Source organism: Protopterus annectens, chromosome 5.part0, assembly GCF_019279795.1.
Source record: "Protopterus annectens isolate FY-2018-M chromosome 5.part0, PAN1.0, whole genome shotgun sequence".
In the NCBI taxonomy this organism is placed as follows: domain Eukaryota; kingdom Metazoa; phylum Chordata; order Ceratodontiformes; family Protopteridae; genus Protopterus; species Protopterus annectens.
Genome location: NC_056735.1, coordinates 1,301,109,669 through 1,301,129,881, shown reverse-complemented (window position 1 = coordinate 1,301,129,881; position 20,213 = coordinate 1,301,109,669). Strand labels below are relative to the sequence as shown.

At 38.4% G+C, this 20,213-nt stretch overlaps 1 protein-coding gene across 1 annotated transcript in view; it reads left to right on the top strand.

Moving 5' to 3' along the window:
• The window catches only part of LOC122801635 (putative defense protein Hdd11), a 377,533-nt gene extending 369,294 nt beyond the window's left edge, over positions 1–8,239 (top strand). Inside the window, exon 5 of the mRNA XM_044071111.1 lies at positions 7,547–8,239. Within this exon, the coding sequence (XP_043927046.1) occupies positions 7,547–7,635 (89 nt within the window). The 3' untranslated portion in view covers positions 7,636–8,239. The remainder of the gene's footprint in view (positions 1–7,546) is intronic.
• Positions 8,240–20,213: the final 11,974 nt, after the last annotated feature.

Below are 20,213 nucleotides of genomic sequence, written 5' to 3'. Positions count from 1 at the left end.
TCTGTTTTGATTTTGCTGATTTGTATAGATGTTTACTTTGATGTCACCAGCCCTGTAAAGGCGTCTTTTTGACTGAAGCAATGTGCTTTACCTGCACACAAGCTAGCTGAGAAACTAAAATGACTACAATTTATTGTATAACACGAATCCTATTTTGTAGTACTGGACTATGTGTGTGCTTATTAAAGTGCAGCTGTTAGGCACACCTTCTAGCATGTTTATTAGCATGTATGGGCCCTATAGAATGATGTAGGGTTGATACTGCACCGTATTATCAATACAGTTCAGAAGCATTCATGCTTAATCATTTTATTTGTATAACTTAGTGGTATGGGACCTTTGTTAGCTTGGAAAAAGGAGAACTCAGCATTGTGGTACTGACTTTGTTATAGAGACCTATCTGAATCTAAGTACATATGGAAATATACAAATGCTATGGAGAAAAACGGTCAACCTATATGTCTGTGGCATGTGCAGCCTAGCACCTTCCCATCTCTGGGCCCACAATAGATGTTATGTCCACACTCATAAAGTGCTTTGCCATTGTATTTACATGAAGCCTCCCAAATCCTAGTGATGCAGCGATAATCAAACTATCTGGCCAGCAGTCCCTGTCTTGAAGTTCTACCTTATCCCTTGACGGAATAATACCTGACTCCCCCTGACCACCCAGCCATGTCCCTGACTCCCACTTCAACCTCCCATAAGCCATCTTTCCTTCCACCTATCGTAGCATTATTGTTCTGTGTCACTCTGTCCCACCTCACCTTTGTAAATGATGACAACTGTGCCTTGCCCATCCCTCAGACTTGTGTTGATTAAATAGTGTGTGTGTGTGTGCGTGTGTGTGTGTGTGTGTGTTTGTGTGTGCGTGTGCTTGTGCGTGTGCATGTGCACGTGCGCGCACGTGTGTGTGTGTGTGCGTGCGTGCGTGCGTGTGTGTGTGTGTGTGTGTGTGTGTGGCTTGGGAGGGCATTGTTACCTCAAACTTAGCTTTGATGTGTCCTCTGCATTTCTTGTTTAGATTAATGAGTAACTTTAATCCTGTTGGTCATTGCAGTTCCTAACTTTTTCCATGATTTTTCTTCCTTTTGTTCTGTGACCTCTTTATGTTAGAATTCCACCAGGATATCTTGTGTTTTTGAGTTTCTTCTGAGATTATTTTTTGTAGGCACAGCTGCCTGAATTCTTCTAGTAACATGATTCTGCAGAGTTTCTGTGAGCAATCCTACATAGGCAGCTGTGGTCTCAGGATTTGGTGGGGCCTGAAATTTTGTCAGGTTATCACTTAGTAATAAGAAGTTTGCCTTATAGTAGTTCCAAACTACTACAGGGTTAGCAGGGGTCATGGGTTTTATTTTACAAAGGAGGCAGTCTTATAATCTGACCTTACTAGAGAGGCTGTTACACTTGGGGGGGGGGGGGCTCCAGCATTCCCCATGTTTGTGAGGACCAGGCCCAGTATATTCACTCCCAGAGTAGGCATGTGGGCTATCTGATCCAGTGTATTTGTGATAAAATTGAGGAATCTTTGGGCTTGTACATTAGTGGTAGTGCATGAATCCCAGTTTATTGTGGGATAGTTAAAGTCACCCATGCGTATGGTATTGGGTTGATTGGTGAGTGTCTCCAATTTGTCTGAGTTATGGGTTTCCTAGGCCATATAGAGGGGACCTGTAGCTTGCAAGGATATGGTATGGAACGTTTCCTGTAGTGACTTAGACATGATGAAGCTCAAGTACACCGTTGTGTTTGACAAACCTTGAGATGATCTTGTTTTTGATGAATATTGAGACACCTTCACTTTTAGTCTCTGCCTGTGCAGTAGCTGGCCAAAATGTGTGAAAGCTATTGTAGCTCTGCATGGCCAAGGTGCTCTCTTTGGCTTTAAACTATATTTTGGTAACTGCATAGATGGCTGCATTCTCCAGGGTGAGGAGAGCTTGGTGGGAGTGCAGTTTCCTGTTAAGACTCCAGGCGTTGAGAAGTAACACCTTTAGATTCTCTTTGATTGGTTTTGCTATGCTGGAAGGTTTGGCATTGCTTACAAAAGGCACTATGTGGGAGGACAATGTTTTAACTAATATTCAAAAGCCTAGAGGGGACAGGTGCAGACCATCCCTGGCAAAACAATGTGGTCTGTTAACCATGTCCTCCCATGCCAACAAATATTGCACCCCCCTTGAAATGCCTCCAGTAGCTAAGCCAATTATTAAAGTCGATCATCTTCTGTTCATGTTGTGGCATCATCCTTGGTGAAGGTAGAATTCTGCACAATGCATGGCTCATACAAGCCTGGGACATATAGCCCCATAATGCTTCTCTTCATATAAGCCAGGGAGGTATGCTTCAGATCATTAACACCCATATGGACTGTAACGGAATCATACTTGTACTTGGAGATAAGTGACCTAAGTGTCTGAGTGGTATGATGGATCCTATTCCCTGATAGACAGCAGACCGTGACTCTTTCCTTGCTTAGCCTGGCAAGTGAGACTTCTGTGTGTCTCACTATAGAGTCTCCTATGACCAGAATACTGGGATACGTAGTGGTATGACCTATGAACTTAGACATTGAGACACAAGGGATTGTGGCAGTATGTGTTTTGCTAGGTGTGTTCTGGGTCCAGATTGTGGTTGAAAAGGATCCTTGGACCAGCCCACCTACCAGTTAACCAACATCAAATAAATAAATAAATGCATGTTATTTTGAGTGCAACGAGTTTTTTTTTTTCATTATTATAAAGTCTTTTTATTTAGGTTTCCACCACAGGAGTTTATTTCTAAATTTGGTAAGGTACTTACTTCTGAGGATTACAGATGTGTTATGTGGCCGTCTACATGTGTGGATAAATTGGTGGCAAAGGACTCTGCGTAAGCAGTGGTGCCATCATGAAGTAAAGGGGATTTTGAATGTATCCACGTCATCACTCAGTTTTAGTAGATTAGCCGTGGAATAATATCTGAATACCGAGGTATTGGAGGATGCATCAACATTCAGTCTTAAGGGGAATGTGATTTGTGGCCTGATTTGACTAGGGAGAAAGTTGCAACTGGTGAAGAGTAAATCTGCCCCATATTAGTAAGAACCAAATCCAGTATTTTATCACTCCTGGTTTGGGTGCAGAGTGACTGGTTCAGAGAGAATTTCTATTGATGAAGTCTAGAAATTTCTGGACATACATTTTTGAGGATGTATAGGTCTCTCAGTTAATGAAGGGATAACTCAAGTTTTCTAGGAGAATGGTGTTTGGTTTAATGTATAATGACTCCATACTTGTTAGATGGAGGTGTGTGCTGAGGGGACATCGAAGGAGTCCTATAGTTAGCTATGATATGATAAGTGTTTTTGTTAATAGAATGTTGGATGTGGAGGAGTTCCAGGTCATTATATCGTCTAATGACTCTGGAGGTGAAATGTGTTTTTTTTAAAATATGGATACACCATTGTCTTTAGTGACTTCATCTAATGAGGTTGGCCTCAATACATGCTAGGCACTGAAACCCTACACTAATGGAGTGTTCTCATTGGTCTTGGACTAGGTCTCTGTGATGATAGATATATCAATTTCTTCCCCATGTAAGAAGTGCTTGTAGGCAGTGTAGTTTTTTTTTATTAAGGCTCCTAGCATTGATCAGCAATGTCTATGCCATCTGGATTCTATTCTGTTGCTTAGAGGACTGATGTTACCGAAAAAAGACACTGTGGGGGTGGGCACAGATTTAGCTGATATACAAATCCTTGGGGTGGAGGTGCAGGCCACCCTGGCAAAGGAACTTAGGATCATCTACCATCTCTTCCCAGGATGATATAAGTTGTACCACCATAGAATGACATCAGAAGCTGAGCCAATAGCTGAACACAATAATCTTTTGTTTGTACAGTGACATCATTGTTGGTGATGTTAGCCTAGGTGAAGCTAGGTTCATACCTGCCTCAGACACATATTCAAAGAGCTACATCAATTTCTGTCTTCATGTAGTCTAGGGAAGTAAGTCTCAAGTCATTTACACCCACTTGCACTATGACTGTGGTACATGTTTACTTGTGCAAGGACTTGAGTGCATGAGTGATGTGGCAAATCCTAGCACCTGATACTCAGGTGAGTGTGACTCTCTCCTTGCACAGCCTGGTGAGTGGTGCAATGGTATGTCTCACTAAGGAGTTACGTATGACTAGGATATTGGAATGTGTGGAGGTTTGCTTTATGCCTATGTTCTGTGTTTGTGAGGCTGTTGAGGGTACTTGATAGGCTGCACTTAGGAGGTTTTATTATTTTGGCAGGTTACTTGAAGAACTTCAGCATATATATGGCTATGTGCTTGATTTGAGTTGTGTATATTATTGGTTTAGTGTGGTGCTGTATTGTTCTGACATTTGTTATGGTTTCATGCAAGAGCTGTGCCATCAATAACATTATATAACTATATCGCTGACACACTGTGTTACTTTTAACTAATAAGTGGTTGACGGTAAACATGAGATAATTGCTACATTATCTCAGGATGCCCAATCAAACCTAACTGGCTATAGAGACAGTTGAAAAATGCAAATCCATTGCTCCAGGTACTTAGTAATGTGTGCCAAAGGAGGAGTAGTGCTTATGGGGTTTGGAGTTGATTATCTGAGGTGCTGTTTGTCTGGTAGCAGAGATAGTGCTGTTCTCAACACAGCGTAGAATCATGATCCTTTGATCCTTCAGTCACTAAAAGGAAAAGAGCGGCTCTAATCCCCAGCTGCTTCCTGAGAAGTACTATAAACCCAGATGTTGCTGGTCTCAGTACCTTTGCTATAGTTTCTTTTGGCAGACATCCTGAATAGAACCTATATCAGCTGGATGCAGCAGAAAGCCAAATCGCACAAAGGCCCTGAAGAGGTATTCACCAAAACTGCAACCAGATATCTCTGAAACTGCTCAATCAGAGAACAGCGGGAATCAATGCCCCCTGTATCCCTTCTTTTACTGTGAACAAAGCAGTAGCGTTAATCCCAAGATGGCTTCTAAGAAGCAGTTTTCAGGCTTTCCAATGACTGGTAATCTAAAGAAAGGCTAGGAAGTGTCCGGCTGCTAATTCTGTCACCAGGAACAAAACAGAAGCATTAATCCCAAACTGATTTCTAAGAAGCAGTTCCTATAGTGTCACTATACTGTGGACTTTTTGAAAGCCACATCACGACTCATAATGTAGGCTGTAGGACAGTACATGGTAGGTGTTTTCAGTAGATCCATTTTTTAAGTATTTACTAAGTTTGGGAAGAAAGACAAAGGCATTGACTGGAGAAAAATTCAATATTACCCTATCTTAAGACAATGGTAATCGTAATGACTTTCTAAAACTTTTTGTAGAGAAATAACTCCCTGATTACAGCCCAGTCAACCTGGGTTTGATTAGTAGCTTGGGCGAGTGATTAAGTGGCAGGAAGGATGGCATGTGGGTAGGGCACATTGAGCAATAGGAGCTAATTGGCAGAGGCTAAAAAGCCAGTTGCAAAATGGTTGTCCTAAGGGACAGGGCAGCTTGCCAACACAGCACCATGCAGAAGCGTGGAAGCAGCGTGAAGCAAATTCCTATTGGAAGTCTCCAGAAGTCAGCTGCAGCTTAAATATGGAGGAAACTGTGTAGGATAAAAAGTAGAACCCCCCCCCACCCCATCTAATGGCAGACATGCTGGCCCCAACATCAAATTCGATAACTGACCAGGAGTAGATTGGAGATGCTAGTAGAGCCAAGATGGATGTGTGGAACTGGTAGAACTGTTAGGATCAATTCAGGTTGAAAAAAAGACTGCAAGAATAGCCCTCTTCAGGGCCTTTGTGCGATTTGGCTTTCTGCTGCATCCAGCTGATATAGGTTCTATTCAGGTTTCTGCCAAAAAAAACTATAGCAAAGCTACTGAGACCAGGAACACCTGGGTTTATAGCACCTCTCAGGAAGCAGTTGGGGATTAGTGCCGCTCTTTTCCTTATATGGATTTGGTAGCATCAAATTAAAATTTGAGGTTAGAAATGCAAGAAAGTACAACAGCAATGAGCCCAGAAAATGTGCCGAACATTATTTCTTTTTGAGTCTAAGATGCTCTCATGCCATGAGGTAGATAATCAGTACAAGTACCGCATATTATAATTATTGGACCAGGGAAATCTGGGAAGGAGAAGCACTAGATGTAAGCATAGCCTGATAGGTGGCTTATTAATGAGCAGTGGGTGGATTGGGAAACCATCTTTGTGTAACTCAGTGAAGAAGTTGTCAGCCTGTTAAAAAAATGATTTATTATTTTATTTATTTAATATTTCTTTACTGGTCCACGGTGGTGGTGCTGCGGTAGCGTTGTCGCCTCACAGTAAGACGCTGACCGGTTCGACTCTCAGCTAGAGCATCTTCTGTGTGGAGACTTGCGTGAATGGGCGTACCTTCGTTGAAGGTTGTGCGTTAGGGCTGGCAACTCAGCACATAAAAATTAACTGCCAATCATTAGCGGACCGGAGTTCCGCTGTGGCGACCCCTAACTGGGAAAAAGCCGAAAGACACAACAACATTTCTTTACTGGGCAAGTCTGACTTGGAACAAGCCAATTTTTAGTGTAAGTCCAGGGAGAAATGCTCCAGATGCATGTCTTTGTAATGTGGGAGGAAACCGATGACCCAGAGGAAAACCAAACGAATGCAGGGAGGACATGCAGACTCCGCACAGAAGGCACCCCAGATGAGAATTGAACCTCATGCTGTGAGCTGACAATGCAAACCTCTGCGCCCCTTTACCATTCAAAAATACATTTGTTTTAAAATAATGTTTATTAAACACTCTTATTTCACTCACAGAAGACTTTTAGGGTGGAGGTTAACAAGAAAACAAAGGGGAAGCAGAACAATATTGTCAAGACTGTGTTCCATGTCAGTTATAAACCAACTAAATAGGCAATGTGCTAACATAGGATTAGATATATTTAAGGTAAAAAAGCATATTTAGTTTTAATGTTCATACTTTGAGGAAAATTAGTTGTTGGCCTAAAATCTGATGCCAATGAATTAAGTTATTAAAAAGAGATTGGTTCTAATTTGATTGGCTTGAGAATATTTTCATTTGACAATGCTCCTTAAAGAGTCAGAACAGAAATATTTAAAGCAGATAGCTTTATTGGGAGGATCAGGGCAGTGCCTTCAGACCAGGCACAGAAATGGGCAGGTGATAATACGTAGTATACTTGTACTTTACAAAATTCATAATAGGCACTTAAAACAGTTAGATACAAGCCAGTCATGTTTGCAATAAAAAGTGGGAAATTTTTGAAGCTAGGTGCAAATAGTCAGGTATACAAAAGGCATACCGTGTAAAATATTGTAATGGCAATGTTTTACTGCTAAGAAATGTACAAGATGAATGCACACATTAATTTTACTGTGATTAACATTTTAGCATTACATTATCAAATGGAAATGCTGATGACTACAGGAATTTTAAAATGGAATCTGGAGTACTAAGATAAACTCTGTTTATAAAAATCACATGAAATTAAACACGTTTTTTTTTTTTCTGTGTTCCTTAGGAAATGCAACACTGTGCTCCAGCAGCATGAAGATAGCACCTGGATTTGGGATTCTTACTCTTCTTTTGTACTATTTGTTTGTCAACTAAATTACTGAGATTCAGTTTCTGTAAAACTGTATATTCAAAAATGTATATGGATATCTTGTAGTATGCAGACTTCTTCTTCTTATTATTATTATTATTATTATTACTGTCACTATTATATACCACTGCAATGGTTATTAGTGAACCTAGAATGAAATATCATTAGATTACCATAATATGGGGAGACCAATTTATTATAGTTTACTGAATATTTAAAGTTTTATAACAATGTCAACAGTTTGGGTCACAAAAGTATCCTGCAGACTTTCTACTAGATGAATTACATATTTGTAATCATGTTAGGGCTTTGAGCCAATTAAATTTGGTTTGGCTGCTATTTTTACATGATGAAGAAGCATATATTTAATATTAGGTATTATACAATGACTGGCCATTAATATTCAAAATGAGCATTCTGACTGGCCAACCCAACCAAGAGAATATACTAATGGAAAAAGGTCCGGTTCCTCAGACTTTTTCCCATTAGCATATCTCCTGATTTTTTTTTTACTTTTTTTTTTTTTTGCCCTCCCAAAAAGAAAACAGAAGACCTAAAATGAACGAGGGAGACAGCACAGCAAAAAATAACAGGGTAATTAGGTATTTTCTACAAAATTAAAGAAATGTACCTGATTATCCTTTTATTTTGTCTGTCCCGGCTCTCCCAAATGTAAAAAGTCTCACGATTTTTTTTTTTAATTTTCATTAAAAATAATAATAATAGAGATCTCTGCACAGCACTGACATACTGCATAAGCATGGGAACACAAGTCCCTTACGCATGTGCAGTACATCAGAAATGCCCCAGGATACCAGAAAACTGTGGAAGGGCAGCACGGAGGCATTATACAATGACATTATTTAAGAAAAGCAAGTATTTTTTTCTTAAATAATGTCATTGTATAATAGCAGTAACCCACGGCTGGGTGTGGGCTATCTTGGATTTACTCACAGTTGGCTTTGTTTGGTCACTCGGGCTTCGCCCTCATGACGAAACCACGCCAACCATGGGTAAATCCAGCATTACCCACACCCAACCATGGGTTATTGCTTAAATCTTGCACACTCAGGTACAAAAGTCCTCAGAATTCAATATGCCTGATTTAGTTCTCATATATTGTTTTGATGAGGATAACATTCTCTACAAAAACACCTAACTCATATATTTGTATACATGTTTTTTTGTTGGTAAAACACACACCAAAGAATTTAGCAAAAAGTCCTTACTTGTTGTTATGAAGATAAAAAAAAATCAAACAGGTGCATATTTTATTGACATTTGTAATTGTGATGTTAATTTAGTGGCATATTATAATCTGAAGCTAATGGTACAAATGAATGCATAAACTGGTGTGTAATTCTGTATGTTTCATTTTATTACAATAAAGAACTTTACTAGATATTCTAAATTTGAAATATCCTTTGTCCATGAGAACAACTTAGTGGTACTTTGTATCACAAGCCATACTTGAAAGGATAGTGTTCCCCACTATAAAGGTTGGTTTTATCTATATGATATGGATGATCACTTTTTGTTAGAGCCTGGTCGCATTATACATTTTCATGTTTTTTTTTCTGATTTAAAAGTACAGATGTATTCTTTACTTTAAAAGTTAAGCAGTTTCTTTGACTACATACAACACAAAGAGAAATAAAGAATTTATTTTCAATAAAATAATCGTGAAAACACTGTATCAGACAATGTCAGTATGCACTGTTTAAAATAAATAAACACAACGTGACAACACTTTTATAACTATTTTTATTTTCATTTTGAAGTTAAATGTTAATTTTCTGTAGTTGTTGCCTTGTTGTAAAATCTCTTTTCATGTCCTAATTGCACCGCATTATGAACTCATGATGCTGTTTTGTTTCTTTGGTTTCTGACAAAAACATATGAGCCAGTGACATGGAATATCTTGTTAGATCACAAAATTACCTACTCTTAGTGCAAGATGTTACGATGACATTCCTGTTTTATGAATACTGGAAAAACTACAAGAAAAACGTAACCAAGCAAGATTTTTCTTGTAGTTTTTATTAATTGGTATGTCTGTATGACCTTTTTTCCCTTTGCTTTGGATGCTATTTGGGATATTTTGCAGACATGTGAATGGTTATATTTAATGTTTATATTTATCAGCTGAGTGTAGAGGCCTTGTGTTTCTAAAATATAGTCAAACAATGTAGTTATGCTGTGCTGATGAGATAATAAGAAACATGATGCCCACAACTAGTGGGGTTTGGCTTTATTGGCCTACATGGATCCACAAAGACTTAAAAAAAAAATGTAAATAGCTGAGTCCCACAGGGATCAGAGCTGGGACCTCTTCTTTTTGAAATCTACTTCACTGAAGTTGAGACAGATGTCAAGGGCCTCTGGTTGACCAAGTTTGCAGATGACTCTAAACTAGGCATGGTCATTGAATCCCCTAAAGACACAAATACCCTTCAAGAGAGCCTGGCACAGAAAACGAAACTGATACTAGAGCTATGGACTAAAACTCAATGCAGAAAAATGTTTAATAGTACTGTCTGGAAGAGAGCCACCCCTGGAAATTATCACACTGATAATATACCATTAAAATTCAATGCAGTGCCCATTGACCTGGGAACACATGTTGAGAGAGACCTGACCTTTGACCAACACCTGTCTACTGTAGTGAGAAAATCATTCTGTACTGCACAACTTATAAGTAAGAAAGTGGCATCTAGGTCCAAGGTGACCATTGTTCCATTGTACTTGGCTCTCATCAGGCCAGTTATTGAGTACTACACACCCTTTGGTATGTTCCTGACCATGCACTTGGAACAGCTTGAAAGACCACAGAGGTTCCTCACAAAATGAATAGAAGGAGTAAACAACAAGTCCTATGTGAACTATCTCAAAGCCCTATCCCTGTACTTCATCTCCTACAGACAGCTGTGAGGCAATCTATGCCTAGTCTACAAGGCAATATCTGATTCTACGATGATGGATTTGTTGCACATCTGCAAAATAAATAGCACCAGAAAGACCCATTCTAAGGTCATAAACCTCATCCACACCATAAAAAGGGCAGCCTGTGAATGCTTGATAGGTGCAAACCTATATCACAACCATAAAGTTCCTTGGGATATTGACCCATGTCAAATGTCAACAAAACTTTTGGTAAATTTCAGGTAAGCTTGGCTAGGCTTAAAATGTCTCTTGGGCTGATAGCCTAGCAACCAGCTATGAACCTATGGTGAAGACCTTGCCAACCACATATTTTTCTGGATCAAGAATTTTAAATCTGCTGAATTCTTTATTTACAATCAAATTTGTACCGCGGTGGTGCAGCAGTAGTGTTGTTGCCTCACAGCAAGAGGTTCTCCCATTAGATTCTCTGCTGGAGTGCGGGGAGTGCCTTCTGTGTGGAGTCTGCATGTCCTCCCCGCGGTTGGGTGGGTGTTCGAAAGGCATGCGTAAATGGGCGTGCCTTCGTTGAAGGTTGAACGTCGTGCTGGCACCTCTGCAATCTACTGTCAATCATTAGTGGACCGGAGTTCCGCTGTGTCGACCCCTAACCGGGAAAAGCCGAAAGACAACAACAACAATCAAATTTGTCCACAAAATTCATGGAAAATAACCACACTATGAAAAACTTTTCCACCTGTTTTGAAAATGTTTATACCATAGATATTGAGGAGGCAGTAATGTGTTTTTTATAAAGAAGACTCACTCGGTTAATAATTTGACCTTAAATAGATTTATATTTCCTAAAAGAGACTGTGTCATCACTGCATGATGATAAATATTTTAACGATTGCTGAGACTTGGAATTCAGTGAATAGAAAAAGGTCTTTAAAAAAGACGAACCTAGATACGTAACAGATTTGATCTGACATGGGTAATGACATGCTGGTAAAGATTCATGGTCTGAATGGAGAGAATATAAAGTCAGCAAGCAAGGGAGAGCAGTATTGCTGGAACTGAATTCATCCTCAGATCTTAGTGAGTCACTTCAACAAGTGGACTCTGTTTTTACAAAATCTCACCAAGACAACACTGACATATAGACTGTAATATATATATATATATATATATATATATATATATATATATATATATATATATATATATATATATATATATATATATATAGCATATATCCTGGACAGAAGTAGGCTAAGAAACAAAAAAAGACAGCTGGGTGCACAAGTCCCATGATAAAAAAGTGCCCAATCCTGGTAGGCGCACTGGTGCCAGGAATAGAAAAAATGACAATGTAGAATATTCAAGACATGGAAACATTCCTGCAGTGTGGTTAGCCCCCCCCCCCCCGCCATTGTAGAAGGAAGCAGTATTCCACAAAAAAACAAAAAAGTGACAGGCCAGAAAAGAGCCATAAAGATGATAGAGTGGACTGAAATTATGTATTGTCACTATTATGAAAGAAGCCCAGAATTTCTGGATAGAAGATATACAGATAGATTAATAGAGAAATTAGAGGAATGAAAAATACTTGCACAACAAAAACTGTCAAAAACTTCAAATGCAAAGTTCTGTTCATTAACACAACAAATTAATGGAAAAAATTATATAGTCCAAGAACCATTGGGCCATTTGGAAAAAGAAGCAATTGAATAAGTGAAATCAATAAAAAGGCAGCTTCAAAGATATTTGAAGAGAAATACAGGCAAAGGTACCCAGATGTAGAACATTTTACAATACAAAAAAATAAGAAAACAAAGGGGGGGGTGAGAAAAGAGTTTTTTTTAATGGAGAAGTTAAAGAAATAGAAATTTAATTTTTAATTACTTGTGAAGTGAAGTATTTAGTGCCAAAAATCCAGTTCTGGTAATGTTACAGCATGGTGGAACAATGAATCTCCAAATTATCTGATCACTTGTCACACGAAGATACTTTAGAGCCCTCAGTAGGAAATCAGTACAAAAGTTCAGTTGGAGTTGCACAGCAAGAGAAGGAGCAGGACACTGTGGCAACACTGACACAGTTAATGCTGTGGAGTGATAGGCCAGTGAGTTCCAGCATGAAAGAGCAAAAGATGATGCTAGATGCAGCTGAAGAGAATATGCCACATGAAGATTTTCTGGAACTTTCTGTAGAATGCTTGCAGGAAATGAAGAATACAATGTGCCCATGGTTTAGAAGAAAAATATCTACGGGAAGAATTGCTTGATTTAATAGAAATGGGTAGACATGTTAAGATTGATGAAAGAAATAGATTACATAAAGTCAATAAGACCCAAAATGTTAGAAGTCAGATAAAACAAATGAACACAGTAATCAGGACTATTAACAGAAATCTGTGTGATATGTCAGAAGTAAATAGGATATATTATTTGCAGCAAAATTAATAACAGATAGTCTTACCACAAAATTAGAGGGCAATAAGGGAAAGGAAGAGAAGAAATGAAAATGCCGTCATGGAAGTACTGAAAAGAGAAAACTATAAAGCAATTAAGACAAGAAGTGTTACTGTTAGAAGAGTATAGAAGAGGGAACAGAGCAACAAAAATACTCCGAAAGATAGACTTGATAAAAGCAACGTGCAGTATTAGAACAGACCAGAATCTATCATGCACTATTACAAATAATAAACTAAAGATATCAGCACAGGTAGAAAACTTAGATGATATGCAGATAGATTTATTTATAGATATGTGATTACCGGGAAAGTCCGACTGGGTAGGAGCCCATTTTCAGCAGAGGCCTGTGGAGAAAAACTCCAAAGTTTTACAAAACATTTTAAGATAATAATTTTACAGTCTTTAAAATAATATGAAAACTACATTTTAAATAATTATACCAACTTAGACATAATATCAAAATGTTTAAGAATAGATACAAATTATATGTCATGATTTAGTAATTAGAGAAATTGTTGCCAGTTTATAGAGAAATTAAAGGTAACTTAGTGTAATGCAAACAGGAATTGCAATATGTAGTTAGAGAAAAACAAGTTTATGGTATATTTAGAGAGAAAGCCATGGAAGAGAAATTGATAGAAGTAAGGAAGTAAGTGAAGAAGGGAGAGTAAGCAGTTGTAATGTATGAATAGGTACTTGTTTACATTTAGGGATATAGTTTATCCTGGTGTTGAGCAAAAACAGAGTCAGTTTTCGGCTAGCAAGTTTTTCAGAATTGTTTTGAGGCATGGGAGGGAGGCTATTGACCTGATGGGTAGAGGTAAGGAGTTTCAGACCTTAGCATGCTATGAATACAGACAATGTCCAGTAGCTTTGATAGGTTTGTAGACAGACAGGTGAAATTATAACAGACAGAAATCAGTGTATAGCTAATACAAAACAATTAGCACAGGGGTACCAAGTAGAATATACTATAAAGGAAGAGTCCAAAATGAGCATTTCATTGATGACCAAAAAAAGTTTTAAAATGAATTGGGAAACAAAGCAAAAGGAATAGAAACACCACCAAAAAATAGATACATTTTGGAGAAATATTTATGAAGACCCTCTGGAACATAACAAAGATGATAAATGGATAGAAGTAAAAGAAACAGTAAGAAGTTCAAATGTACAGGATATGAAGTGGGATGATGTAATGGTCAGAAAACTGAAATAAAATTAAGAAAAGCTCCTAAATGGAAAACTCCAGGCCCAGATGCAGTACCTAACTGTTGGCTAAAAGTATAAACATCTTTAGCCCTGAGTAAGAATTAATTGCATGCATACCCTGAACAGACACCAACCTGGTTAACTACAGGAAAAATGATACTTCTCCTAAAGAGTGAACCTGGTATCTTAAAAACTATAGACAAATAACTTTCTTTCCGATGTTGTATAAATTATATACTGGAATTGATGTTGACAGAGTTTATAGTCATTCAGAAGCATGAATAATAAGATTCACTAGATACATGCCCTTATGGACATGCACTCCCCTGACCTGTTATGTCTTACCGAAACCTGACTCAAACCCACCATCCCTGACAACGAGATAATACCCCCCACCTACAATATTTTAAGACTTGACCAGCAAGGTAGGAAAGGTGGTGGAGTAACCATTATGTACAAATCAACTTTACAGGTGTCCACCATCACCTTCCCACAAAGCCTAATAACTAGCACCTCAGAAATACTCTTAATAAAGGTCCAGCTTAACAAACACAAAGCTATCAACATAGCATGTATTTACATGCCCCCAGGTGACAATATAGTGACCCTGGAAAGTACCATCCAATGGCTATCCACTACACACCCCCAAGAAACTATTATTCTACGAGACTTCAATGTCGATTGGAAAACTTGTTCAACAAAAACCCCAACCACCCACATTAACTTAAATGGCTTCTCCCAAATTATAAACTCCCCCACCAGAATCAATAAGCCCAACAATAAAGAAAGCACACTAGATTGGATACTTATAAACAACAAACCTCAGTTATATATATCAGGCACCCTACCTGAGAACATGAGCGACCACTTCCAAACATATATAATAAGAAAGAGGAATGATATGCCTCAGCAAATCACCCTTAAAACCATTAGAAACACAAAAAAACTTTAACCTCACCAATTTCCAGACCAAACTTAAATCTTGCAATTGGTCCAACCTAAAGCTACTTCCCCTAGACGAAGCAGTCTCACACTTTAATACTAACTTTCTAGCCATCTTAGACAGGCATGCTCCCAAAAGAAATATCAGAACCAAAAACAAAATACCTCAATGGCTAACCAAAGGTACTAAACAAAAGCTAACCACTAGGGACACAGCATGGACTTCCTGGAAATCCACCAAATCCAGTCAAGATCATATTAGGTACAAACAATTGAGAAACGAAGCTAAAAAAATCCACTAAGCTAGTTAAACAAACCTACTATTTCAGCTTACAGAAAAAACACCAAAATCAGCCAAAAAAATTCTGGTCAAGTCTCAATAAACTGCTCCATCCAGGTAAATCCACTACCCCCCACCCCTTCATCTACATTACATCTACCCCCTAAAAGTATAGCATAGGCCTTCAATACTTTCTTTACAGAAACAGTGCAATCCCTAGCTAATAACCTACCTCCCAACTCCGCAAACACCACCTCAGCCCCTGATGATAATGTGCGCCCATTCAAATATGATCCAATCTCCACAGACTATACTAAATCCTTACTTAAGAAACTCAAACCCACCACCCTAGCAGCAGACTTACTCCGTGCTGAATTTCTACAAAAGGCCGCAAACTAAATAGCATACCCTATCGCCATCTTAATCAACCGTACTCTCCACGAATCCTATGTCCCTTCCATCTGGAAAATCTCCCACATTATTCCACTTCACAAAGGGGGTAACACCACAGAATGCTCAAACTATAGCCCTATAGCCATTCTATCTCCCTTAGCCAAAATAAAGGAAAAAGGTATACATAAACAAATTCTAACTCACCTTATCCAGAACAATCTCCTAGCCCCATCCCAGCACGGATTCAGACCTGCCCATAGTACCACAACAGCACTTCTCTCCTCTCACACAATAAATCAGAACCGTAATCACAACATACTGTCCTCTTCCCTCTTTCTCGACCTATCCAAAGCATTTGATATGGTGAATCACCACCTACTCCTAGACACACTCAAATCATTCAACCTAAACAACCTAGTAATTAAGTGGTTCCAATCTTACTTGCAGGGCAGACAACAAGCAGTATTATGGAAAGACAATCTATCCCCCTACTACCAATCACCCTTGGTGTCCCCCAAGGGTCCATATTAGGCCCCCTCCTTTTCTCAATATTCATCAATGACCTACCCAAATTCATCCCAGAATCAACCTGTATTCAGTAAGCAGATGACTCTACCTTAATCTGTTCTGCCACCACCCCCTCAGACCTACAATCCCTATTCTAGAGCACATTCAACAAAGCAGAGGTCTGGTTCAATAATCGCCATCTCCTATTGAATCCCAACAAAACCAAACTTCTACTTCTCTCCCCTACCCGAAAAAAACTCATCACCGAATATTACAATCTCATCCAATAATGGCACCATAATCTCTCCAGATCCATCCACAAAACCTCTTGGTGTAATAATAGATAATAACCTTACATTTGACACTCATATCAATAAAACCATCAAAACAGTTAACAAAAAACTAGGCTCCTTATATAGGATTAAACCTTTTCTAACCCCACCGGACGGAACAGCCATAGCTAGAACACACCTTCTCTCAGCCCTTTTCTATGCCTCACCCATTTTCTTAAACCTACGGAAAGCTAACCTAAACAAATTAGCTAGCTGCTACAACAATATAGCTAGATTCACCACAGCCACAGCCTACAGAACCCATTACTGTCAAAATCTTCAAACATTGGACTGGCTAGAGCTACCCAATCAACTCCAGTACAACCATCTCATAGTTATTCATAAAATCCTCTACCAACCTAACGGTACACCCATTCTGGCAAATATTATCACCCCCTACTGCAACCTACCATGCCTCCGCTCATCTAACAAGATGCAAGTTCAATCTGCCAAAGCCAACAACTCAGCTGGAGAACCACTTCTCTCCAACTCAGCTGGTAAGAAATGGAATGCACTCCCTCCAGATCTTACCACTATAGCCTCCTTACCCCAATTCAAAACATCCCTAAAGAGTCACTTAAACAAGCATTAGCTATGTCCATGTCTAGACTCAGGCTAACTCGACTTACATGCAACTCTTGAAGGTAAATGATGCAATTTGGAATAAACCTTCTACCTAAACCCACCATAATTATATCTACTTCTCTATAACCTTCAGAACAACATTCACTAAAATCAAACCTAACTTCCTGTGCTCAGCTTTAGAATGTTGTGTTTCTAACTCCCTACACTAACCATTTAAATCCCTTGTCTTTACCTCCTCTTTTGTATCCTATTATCCTAGCTTTTCTACAAATATGTCTTAAACCCTTCTACATCTAATTTCAGGAACTCTCCTCTAAACTAAACACCTTTTTCTCACTAACCACCTTTTTTCTCCGGGTAGTCACTCATGGCATCAATCTAAGTATCATGCCATTCTATACACTCAAATGCTTTGCTATGATTGCTGTACATATGTAATACTATAAAGCTACAATGATCTTAAACGTCAATGTAACCATGTATATTTAACCTCCTATTGAAATGTTAACATTTTACATATTTTAATGTAACCATGGATATTGTCTGTCATATTTTTGTACATGTGGAGCTTTTCTCCCCGGGCCTCCAATGAAAATGGTCATGTATCCAGTTGGACTCTCCCAGTTAAGAAATGTAAAATAAATAAATAAATAAAATAAATAAATAAATTTAGAAAGCAACTTAATCATGGCAATAAAACAAAATGGTAACAAAAGAAAGTCATGTGGAACAAAGGATCATTTGTTTTTAAATTAAGTCATAATGGGGAATTGTAAAAAGGTGATGAATCTAAGTATGGCATGGATAGAATACAAAAAAATCATTTGACAGCATCCCATATTCGTTGATAAAGGATTGCTTACAGATGTATAAGATACATCCTAGATAGATCAATTACATTACAGTGACCATGGAAGAGTGGCAAACCACTTTGCAGCTAAGACATGATAAGGGACAAATTATTATCTCAGGGATAAAAATTTAAAGGGGAATATTTCAGACTGACTCTTTTTTTTTACTGCAGTTCTTTTGCCTTTTCCTTAACCCTTTAAGGTGTCTGCTTAACAAATTAGGCCATGGTTACAACTTGGCTCAAAGAGAACAACAAGTGTAAAGACCTCTCATCTTCTTTTTGTGGGTGATTTTAAACTGTATAGTTCATCAGATGAGTTGAAAGCACAACTGCAAGTAGTCAAACTATACAATCATAAAAGAATATCATTTAGTTTTGATAATTGTGCAAAAGCAGCCTTTAAAGCAGGAAAGATGCAGCACCAAGAAAATATCAGTCTTGGACAGGAATGTGATATGAAGGAATGTGAGCAGGAGGGAGTGTATAAATATTTGGGAACTGATGAAAGATTGACAATAAAATGTGAATAAATGTGAACAAAACTCAGTAAGGAATATTTTAGACTAAAATTTAAACTGAAAACATCCCTGACATCTAGGAACAAAGTCCAATTTGATCTTCCTGTTCTAACTTACAGTTTTGGGGTGACTGACTGGTCCCCAAAGGTATTGGATCAATCGGACAGGAAAAAAAGAAAAATGCTTCACACTTATCATATGATATATAAAAATCAGTGAATATCAGGATTATGTATTCCTCATTCTGAAGGTGGTATGGACCTCCTCAAAACTGATTACATATCTGCTGACCTCATCAGATCCAAACATAGTGAAAGTTTTAAAAAATGAAGAAAACAAGTCTAAGATGACTTTCCTGCTTAATTTAGCAGAAGCATATTGGTGTCAAGAGGGACTGGAAATCAAACCAGAAATAAACAAAAATCAGGCAGCAACTAAATGTGCAAAAAAAAAACAAAAAGAATATAAGGTGAAGGATCAAATGAGAAGGCAAGAAATGTGGAAAAGGCATAAATATAGTTGCAAGTACAGAAGACTCCTGGAACTACCTCATATAGATCAGGATCTTATGCAGGAATGGTTAAGGAGAGGTGAATTTAAACCAAAAGATAAAAGGTTAACATTGGCGGTTCAGGATAATGGACTCACACATTGATTTACTAAGTTCATTGAACATGTGGGAGAAACAGACAAATGAAGATTCTGTAAAACAGAACTGGAAACAGTCACACATCGTGTTGCTGGGTGTGATACACTGATGGCAGAGGGTCTGTATACTGAAAGGTATAATAATGTGGCAAGATTGTTGCACTGAGGATTGTGCAAACATTTTAATATTGAAGTAGCTGAGACGCATTGGAAACATGATCCACAAAGCATTCTAGGGAATGATGAAGTTTTTATCACATGGTATCACCCATTACCAACAATTCATAAAAAGATGTGAGAAAACCAGGTATAGTAGTCCACAAAAAAGAAGACAAAAGTTAGCATTTATCACTGAAATTGCTACATGCAGTGATTACATTGTCTTACAGACAACTTTATAATATACCAGGATTTGTAGGCAGAAATGTGGACAGTGTGGAAGAAGGATGCCCAGACAGCTCTAACAGTCATATTTGGATATGTTACTGATACATGTAACTCTATATGAATTGCAAAAGGAGCCAGTTCTGGGCACACTGCGGGTGCTGTGAAGAGCACTTTTGGCTAACATCATTCAAGAAATCATTCAGTCATGCAGATCAGCACAACCATCCTGTCACACTGTGGTACTGAACATTGCCAAAAAGGCCATATTCGACTACATACCATGACAGTCATATGGCGTTTGGGGAAGGGGAATGCACTAGGCTACCAGGTATTACTTTTCAAGTTCCATAATGATGCCAACAACAATATGAGGATTGATATAGTGAGATACAGTAGACCACCAGGGATTACTCTAACATGGAGGTGTCATAATGGCACAGACATCCCAACAGGGAATGGGGGCAGGGTGAGCCACTTGACCGCCAGGTGTACCATATAATGAAGTGACCTGAACCAACATTACAAGGGGGATTGGACAGCAGAAGTATACACTAGACCACTGGGCCATAATG